The sequence below is a fragment of the Cebus imitator genome, unplaced genomic scaffold (genome assembly GCF_001604975.1).
Source record: "Cebus imitator isolate Cc_AM_T3 unplaced genomic scaffold, Cebus_imitator-1.0 Scaffold200, whole genome shotgun sequence".
NCBI classification, from domain to species: domain Eukaryota; kingdom Metazoa; phylum Chordata; class Mammalia; order Primates; family Cebidae; genus Cebus; species Cebus imitator.
Genome location: NW_016107515.1, coordinates 133,964 through 142,806, shown reverse-complemented (window position 1 = coordinate 142,806; position 8,843 = coordinate 133,964). Strand labels below are relative to the sequence as shown.

The following is an 8,843-nucleotide window of genomic DNA, read 5'->3' as shown; positions in this document are numbered from 1 at the left end:
TGGTAGGCCAAGGCAGGCGGATGGCTTGAGCTCAGAAGTTCAAGACCAGCCTGGGCAACAAAGTGAGAACCCCCCCCCCCCCGACTCTACAAAAAAATACAAAAATTAGTCGGGGTGGTGGCGACTGCCTGTGTTCCCAGCTACTTGGGAGGCTAAGGTGGGAGGATGGCTTCAGACTGGGAGGCAGTGAGAGATCACAGCACTGCACGCTAGCCTGAGAGACAGAGCTAGACGCTGTCTCAAAAAGAAAAGAGAAAAAAAGAAAGAAGAAATAGTACTACGTGCCAGGCACTGTTCTAAACACTTTAAAAGAATTAATTTATTTAATCCTCATAGCAAACCTATGAAGTACCTACTAAGATCATCCCCACTTTACAGACAAGAAAACCAAGACTGGCCAGGCACAGTGGCTCACGCCTGTAATCCAAGCACTTTGGGAGGCCCAGGCTGGCAGATCACCTGAGGTCAGGAGGGGGGGTGGGCAGTCACCCTAGGACCAGCCAAAGGAAGAGGTACTTGGGTCCAGTCTAATTCTAAAACCCCACTCTTCTGAACAGGGCTAAACAACTAGGGGAAAGTTTTGCAGAGCCAGGTTTTTGGGTCACAGCAATCCTCAAGCATTAGTGCTTGGAGGGTAGGGGAAGAATGCTGCTTTAAATTCAGATGTGTCCCTATCCTACCACTGTCTGGTTTTGCGGGACTGTGGTGGAGCCTGAAAATCTGTATTTTGAGCAGGATTCTCTGTGATTCTGAAGAAGCTGCTCTACAGATGGCATTTGGAGCCTCATAATGTTTAAAACACGGGACAGGCGGTGCATGGTGACCAAAGCCTGTAATCCCACCACTTTGGGAGGCCGAGGCAGGAGGACTGCTTGAGCCCAAGAGTCTGAGACCAGTGTGGGCAACACAGTGAAACTCTATCTCTGCAAAATAAAAATTAAAAAAATTAGCCAGGTGTGGTGACACATATCTGTAGTTCCAGCTACTCAGGAGGCTGAGGCAGGATTGCTTGAGCCTGGGAGGTTGAGGCTGTAGTGAATCGTGTTTGTACCACTGCACTTCAGCCTGAGCGACAGAGTGAAACCCTATCTCAACAAATAAAATAAAAAATAAATAAAACACCAGGCAATATATACGCCTAGACGACCTCTGTAGCCTCTGCGGAGGGAAACGCGGGCAAAGAGAATGTGCAGTAGGTGAGAGACTACTGACAGGTGTACCCATTAAAAGAATACCAGTAACCCTCTACTGCAGGCCCTACACAAGTAGACCCTCTTCCTCACTGGCGCGGACTCTTCCGGGTTCCCAGTACTTGGCGTCGCGCTCCCGGGGTCCCTAGGAATGAGCCGCTGCGATCCCACCCCAAGCCGCAGAGGGCGCCATTCTGCTTCACTCCGACGGAAATGGGGCGTCGATATCTTTCTGCGCTTGCGCGGCACGGAAGCCTCACTTCCGGTCCTGTGTGCTGGCGACCCGGGGCAGCTGATAGCCGGCTGAGTGAAGGCTGGAGATTTTTTTCGGACTCTGAAGCCCACCGCCCTGCGAGACCTTCCCGTATGTGTCGCGGAGACACATACCACCCCAAAGCTCTCTCTGCGTGACCTCCCGACTACTCTTTGCTGCCTAATCCTAACATTCCTTCCTCAGCCTCTAGGTCCCAGCACCAGCCTCTCCCCACGACTCCTTTGTCAGTATGTGACCCCCACATACGTCTCACTTTATGTGATAGACCACTCACATGTCCCTTTCTCCTCCCTCAGTTGCCTTTTCAGAGGCCACCTCCCCCGTAGAGCCTTTGTGCGGGGATAGGGAGAAGTGTCTTGGGTCGAAAACAGGCCCCTGTAACCCATGGAGAGCACCTTTATTCCGTCTCTCTCTGTTCTTTTGTAGAGGGTCATCATGAAGTTCAATCCCTTCGTGACCTCGGACCGCAGCAAAAACCGCAAACGTCACTTCAATGCCCCCTCGCACGTGCGCAGGAAGATCATGTCATCCCCGCTCTCGAAGGAGCTGCGGCAGAAGTACAATGTTCGCTCCATGCCCATCCGCAAGGATGACGAGGTCCAGGTACGTCTCCCTCCGGCGCTAGTGGCGCTCAGACACCTTTGCCTGAGAATGTCATGTGTTCATGGCCGTGGAGCAGTCACAGACTCACATGTTTCAGGACTCTGGCAAGTAGTGTGACCCTTCCGATATGTTAGGCCAGAGGTAGGTGTCAGAGCCACCAGAGAGTGCCTTCATTGCTTCAGAGCATTTAATTATTTAATAGTAATAGTAAAATTTAATAAAAGAGTATGTCAACCAAGCAAAAACCTGCTGCTTTTGTTTTGTAGAGATAGGGTCTTGCTGTGTTGCCCAGGCTGGTCTCAAGCTCCTGACACTCCTGAGTGTTCCTCCCACCTCAGCTTCCCAAAGCATTGAGATTGCAGGTGTGAGCCACTGTGCCCCGCCAAAAACTTGCTTTTGATTTAGCCTTCTGGCTGCTAGTTTGCCAAGTGTTGTTGCCCAGGGTGGCATGTTGAACCAGACTTTGCACGGGAAAGCGCTGCATTGAGAGTAGTGTTTTAGTATATTTGGGTTTAGTGCGATTGATGGATGGGGATTTGTGGGAGCTGGCCATATGATAGTATTGTATTTGGCAGGAAAAATGGTAAAGGAGCAGCAAGTCACTCATAATTTCTGAAACAGTGGCCCATGTGAGAACGTGCAAGCCCTCTGTTCTCTGTGACTGGAGCTTAAAATGCATGAGTGGAGGAAGGGAGTTGATGTAAGTGAAATAAGCAGGGGCTAGCTTCATTCCTAAGGTATATTTATGGAGCACTTACCAGACACTGTTCTAGAACAAGATTGACAAGTCCCTTGTTCTTGTGGAGATCCCGTTTTAGAGCAGCGTTTCCTAGCCTCAGCACTATTGATATTTTGGACTGGATCATTGTCAGTGGGCTGTCCTGTGCATTGTAGCATAGTTAGCAGCATCCCTGGCCTCTCCCCACTAGATGCCAGTAGCACTCCCTCCCTTCACAGTTGTGAGGAACAAAAATATTTCCAGATATTGCCAAATGCCCCCTGGGGGTCAAAATCAACTCTTCCCTCACTCAATTAAGAACTACTGTTTTAGAGAATGAAATGACGAGATGATGAAGCTTGGTGTATTATCTGAGACACTGGGACTCTCTTTGAAGATTTGGGGATATGTTAAGGAGGAACAAATTTGGAGTAGGAAAACTGTGTTCAGGAGGAAAAAATGTGGAGTTAAGTTGGGATTGTGACAGGAAGAGTGGAAAGAATAGTTCAGAAGTATGATCAGCAGTTTCAACCTCCTCTCTACTGGATCCTTCCCATCAGGCGTGTTCTAGAATGGGGGAATTGCAAATACTTATAGGGGATAGGTAGGGAAGTGATCATTTAGGGAAGTGAGCTGAAAAGAAAATGGCAAACTGGAAAGCTCAAGCCTCACCTAAAAGATATAATCATCCACCTTCAGCTCATTGATGCCTGGGGGAAAAGCAGGCTCATTGTTAGATTCTTGGATTTTTAAAGAGAACTGGAAATTTTGGATTCACTTCCTTAGCCCCATATTTCCTTCCAGCTACTACTCTCTATTCATAACCAGTCTTCTCAAGAGAGCTGTCTATACTTCCTCATCTCCCATTCACTCTTGGATACTCTTCAGTTTAATTCTTGTTCCCACCACATTATAGAACCTATTTTGGCATAGATCACCAATAACCTCTTCATGACTGAATCCAGTGGACACATCAGCATCTCTTTTTGCTCTGTGTTCTCTACATAGGTAATATCTATTCTCAGAGCTTTAAATGTCTGCTCTATGTCCACAACTCCCATTTTTATATCCTGGTCCAGACCACTTCGGACAACCTATATATGTGACTACCTATATAGCACAGACCTATAGATCTGACTACCTACTGAACATCTCCATTTAGAGATCCCATTGACATTTCAAATCTTATCTAAGAGTACTCTTGATCCTAGCCTTCTCATTGCCTGCAGAATCTGACTACTCCCATCTGCCACATCTCAGTAAGTGCCATTTATATCTCCCTAGTTGCATATGCCCCTAAACCTTTGTTATCTTTTTTTTTTTTTTGAGACAGAGTCTTGCTCTGTCACCAGGTGCCAGGCTGGAGTGCAGTGGCGCGATCTCGGCTCACTGCAACCTCCACTTCCTGGGCTCAAGCAATTCTCCTGCCTCAGCCTCCCGAGTAGCTGGGACTACAGGCATGTGCCACCATGTCCAGCTAATTTTTGTATTTTTTTTTAGTAGAGATGGGATTTCACCATGTTGGCCAGGATGGTTTCCATCTCTTGACCGTGTGATCCGCCCGCCTCGGCCTCCCAAAGTACTAGGATTACAGGCGTGAGCCACCATGCCCGGCCTACCCTTGTTATCTTTAACAGCTCTCTTTAAACCCCCTCTTGTAATCTACCATCAAGGCTAGTTGATTACTACCTCCAAAGTAAGTCTTGAACCTATTTCCAGTTTAGTTCAAGGGAGCTGCAGTGCTCCCTTGAGAGCAGTTCCTTCCTTGACAGCAGCTTCCTCTCTTTGTCCATTTTCCAAAGTGGCATTATTTGCAAATCAGGTCCTATCTAAAACCTTCAGCAGGCCAGGCATGATGGCTCACGCCTGTAATCCTAACAGTTTGGGAGGCTGAGGCAGGTGGGTCACCTGAGCTCAGGAGTTTGAGACTGGGCAACATGGTGAAACTCTACCACTACTAAAAATACAAAAAATTAGCTGGGCGTGGTGGTGCACACCTGTAATCCCAGCTACTCGGGAGGCTGAGGCATGAGAATTACTTGAACCTGGGAGGGAGAGGTTGCAGTGAGCCGAGATCGTGCCATTGCACTCCAGCCTGGGTGACAGAGTGAGACTCTGTCAAAAAAAAACTTTGGCAGTTTTATATCTGCTAAAACTGACCTGTGCATTTTACTGTACATAAATTATGCCTCAGTTAAAAATAAAATGATTGCAAATTGTGTTTGTTGCTATGAAGAAAATATAAAGGGTGGTATGATATTGATTAAAGGATCTGGGAAGGCATCTCTAAGGAACTAATAAATTAAGAGAAGACCTGGAAAATGAGGAATTAGCCAGGTGCTTACCAGTGGTGCCTGATGTGCTTATAAAATCTAAAATCATGACCGGGCACAGTGGCTTATGCTTGTAATCTCAGCAGTTTGGGAAGCCAAGGTGGGCAGATCACCTGAGGTCAGGAATTCGAGACCAACCTGGCCAACATGGTGAAACCCCGTCTCTACTAGAAATACAAAAGTTAGCCAAGCGTGGTGGCACATGCCTGTAATCCCAGCTATTCTGGAGGCTGAGGCAGGAGAATCACTTTAACCTGGGAGGCAGAGGTTGCAGTGAACTGAGATCTTGCCACTGTGCTCCAGCCTGGGCAACAGAGTAAGACTCGGTCCCAAAAAAAAAAAAAAAAAAAATCTAAAATCATTGACTGCAAGGCCCCGTATGGTCCATTCCTGCTCTAATTCTCCAACCTCATCTCCTCCTAACCCCCATACGCGCTACACTTCAACCGTGCTGGGCTTCTGGCATCTTTAAACACACCTTGATCTTTCTCCCGCTGGAATGTTCCCTCTGCCTGGAGCTCTTCCTTCTCCCCTTTACCTGGCTAACTCCTCATTTTTCAGGCCTTACCTTAAATGTCAGTTCTTCTGGCCAGGCACGGTGGCTCACACCTGTAATTCCAGCACTTTGGGAGGCCGAGGCGGGCAGATCACGAGGTCAAGAGATCAAGACCATCCTGGCCAACATGGGGAAACCCCGTCTCTACTAAAAATACAAAAAAAAAAAAAAATTAGCTAGGTGTGGTGGCATGTGCCTGTAGTCCCAGCTACTCAGGAGGCCAAGGCAGGAGAATCACTTAAACCCAGGAGGTGGAGGTTGCAGTGAGCCGAGGTCGCCCCACTGTGTGAGGACAGAGCAAGACTGTCTCAAAAAAAAAAAAAAAAGTTATTTCCTCAGAGAAGCCTTCCCAGATCCTTTAAAACAATATTATAGGATAGCATTCTTTATTTTTTCTCCATAGCAGTAAGCACAATTTGAAATCATTTTGTTTTTAACTGAGGAATAATTTACATTTACACACAGTAAAATGTACAGGTTAGTTTTGGTAGATGTAAAACCAAATAGCCATTCCCCTAATTATGATCGGACCATTAAAAAGACCTTTTTTTTTTTTTTTTTTTGAGACAGAGTTTCACCATTGTTTACCAGGCTGGAGTACAATGGTGCAATCTCGGCTCACTGCAGCCTCCGCCTTCCGGGTTCAAGCGATTCTTCTGCCTCAGCCTTCCAAGTAGCTGGGATTACAGGCATGCGCCACCATGCCCAGCTAATTTTGTACTTTTAGTAGAGACGGGTTTCTCCATGCTGGTCAGGATGGTCTCAAACTTTCCTGATCTCAGGTGATCCGCCTGCCTTGGCCTCCCAGAGTGCTGGGGTTACAGGCATGAGCCACCATACCCAGTCTAAAAAGACCTTTTTCAGTCATCCCAGTAAGTTCCTATGTGACTTATTCCAGTTAGTGGTCATGTATTTGTATATGTACTTATTGACTGCTTACTGGCCATCAGGCTAAGCTCCATGAAGCCAGAGAGTTCATCTTGTTTGTTGCCTGACCTCAGTGCTGAACCTGACAGTTGGGGAGGAGAAGAGTCAGTCAGTATTCGTTGAATGAATGAAAAAAACTTTTTGACTAAATAAGATGTAGAAGGTGAGATAGAGAAGGAGGGCAAGGAGGGAGAAGGAGCTGCTATTAAGAATATGTGTGTGTGTGTGTGTGTGTGTGTGTGTGTGTGTGTGTGTGTGTGTAATTATTATTTTGTAGTTTTGAGATGGAGTCTCTGTCACCCAGGCTGGAGTGCAATGGCGTGGTCATGGCTTACTGCAACCTCCACCTCCCAGGTTCAAGCGATTCTCCCGACTCAGCCTCCTAAATAGCAGGGACTACAGGTGCATGCCACCTCTCCTGGCTAATGTTTGTGTTTTTAGTAGAGACAGGGCTTCACTGTGTTGGCCAGGTTTGTGTCGAACTCCTCACCTTGTGATCCGCCCACCTCAGCCTCCCCAAGTGCTGGGATTACAGGCATAAGTCACTGCACCAGGCTGTATATGTTTATTTTGAAATAGAGACATTTTATTTATGTATTTATTTATTGTAAAATAGGTATTGCTTTGCTGCCCAGGCTGGGTCTCAAACTCCTGGCTTCAAGCAGTCCTTCTGCTTCAGCCTCCCAAAGTGCTAGGAGTATAGGCATGAGCCACTGTGTCTGGCCTGCTGCCATTTTTTGAATGCCCAAGAGGTATGACATGTTCCACCCAAAGGCTATACTGGCTGAACACTTCACCGGCAGAATAAAATATCCCTGATTGAGTTTGTTAAAATTGCCTCCTCTCACAGGATCTTCTGAATCTCACCTTCCTCTTTCTCTGAGAAGGTGGTGGTTCCTCCTACTTTATAGATAAAATTGAGGTTATCAGCCAGGAACTTTCTGAAATCCTGGCTCCACACCTACAAATATATCTGTAGTTCCACCCCTCTTCTTTCCCTCCTGTTAGAATAAAAGAAATATCCCAGGCCTGGTGCAGTGGCTCACACCTGTAATCTCAGCACTTTGGGAAGCCAAGATGGGTGGATCACTTGAGGTCAGCAGTCCGAGACCAGCCTGGCCAACACAGTGAAATTTCGACTCTGCTAAAATAAAAAGTAGCTGGGCATGATGGCACATGCCTGTAATCCCAGCAACAAGGGAGGCTGAGGCAACGTGAATCACTTGAACCCAGAAGGTGGAGGTTACAGTGAGACAAGATCATGCCACTGCACTCCAGCATGGGTGACACAGCATGACTCTGTCTCAGAAAAACAAAAAAAGAAATACTCCTATTTCTACCTAAGCCTAATCCATCTGCCACTGGGTGCTGCTGTCCGCCATTATTCTTCTCTTGGAGTTTTTTTGGTCCCTTATCTTTTTTCTCTGTAATTTCTTTTACCTCTTTCTCCATACTTACTCCTTCCCATTAGGATTTAAAATTAAAAAGTTCCCTTAGCTTTCCATCCCTCTCAAACATCTATCCCCTTATCATCTTTAGAGTCAAGCTCCTTTGGACTGTCTTTTCTCACCTTCACCTTCTCACCTGGTACACTCATCACCTTACTGTGTAAGTGGCTTCCATCCCACCACTCAGTGAAGGCATTCCAGCCACAGCCACTGGTGATGACCTTGTAGATCTGTTAAATATCTTATCCTCTCTGTACTTGATGGTTCCACAGAATTTGACATTCTTCTCTTGGCTGCTTTAACACCACACTTAACATGGTTTCCCATTCTCTCTGGTCACATTAATCTCTTATATGCTCTTCCAAAATGGTGGCTTTTCTCATATGTGTACATTCTACCCTTTTCTCATACCATCAGCTCCTTAAGCAATGAAGCTTCTAATTGCATCTTTGTGGATGACTCCCACGTCTCTATTGCTGGCCCAGTTGGCATTCCAGCTGTGTCTGAATTCACTACTAGAATGTCCCCAGATGCCTCAAATTTAGATGTTCCAAACTAAACTATTTTCTCATAAAATATGGGGCTTCCCCTATGTTCCCTGCTTCTAGCAAAGGCATTTTCATCCATCTGATTGTCCGAGCCAGACTCTGAGTATCATCCTTCCCTCTTCATCCTCACCTCTCCAGTCTAGTCAACCAGTCAATTTAGTCTTATCCTGTCTCCTGTCTCCTTCTTCACTAGGTCCAAAGGTTGCCCACTTCTCTCTCTCTCTCTCTTTTTTTTTTTTTTTTTTT

The 8,843-nt window shown here is 46.5% G+C and overlaps 1 protein-coding gene across 1 annotated transcript in view; it reads left to right on the top strand.

Annotated features, from left to right (window-relative positions):
• The first annotated feature begins 1,419 nt into the window (after positions 1-1,419).
• RPL26L1 (ribosomal protein L26 like 1) overlaps positions 1,420-8,843 on the top strand; it is an 11,466-nt gene continuing 4,042 nt past the window's right edge. Inside the window, exons 1-2 of the mRNA XM_017547666.2 lie at positions 1,420-1,554; positions 1,891-2,067. Coding sequence (XP_017403155.1) covers positions 1,900-2,067 — 168 coding nt within the window. The 5' untranslated portion in view covers positions 1,420-1,554; positions 1,891-1,899. The remainder of the gene's footprint in view (positions 1,555-1,890; positions 2,068-8,843) is intronic.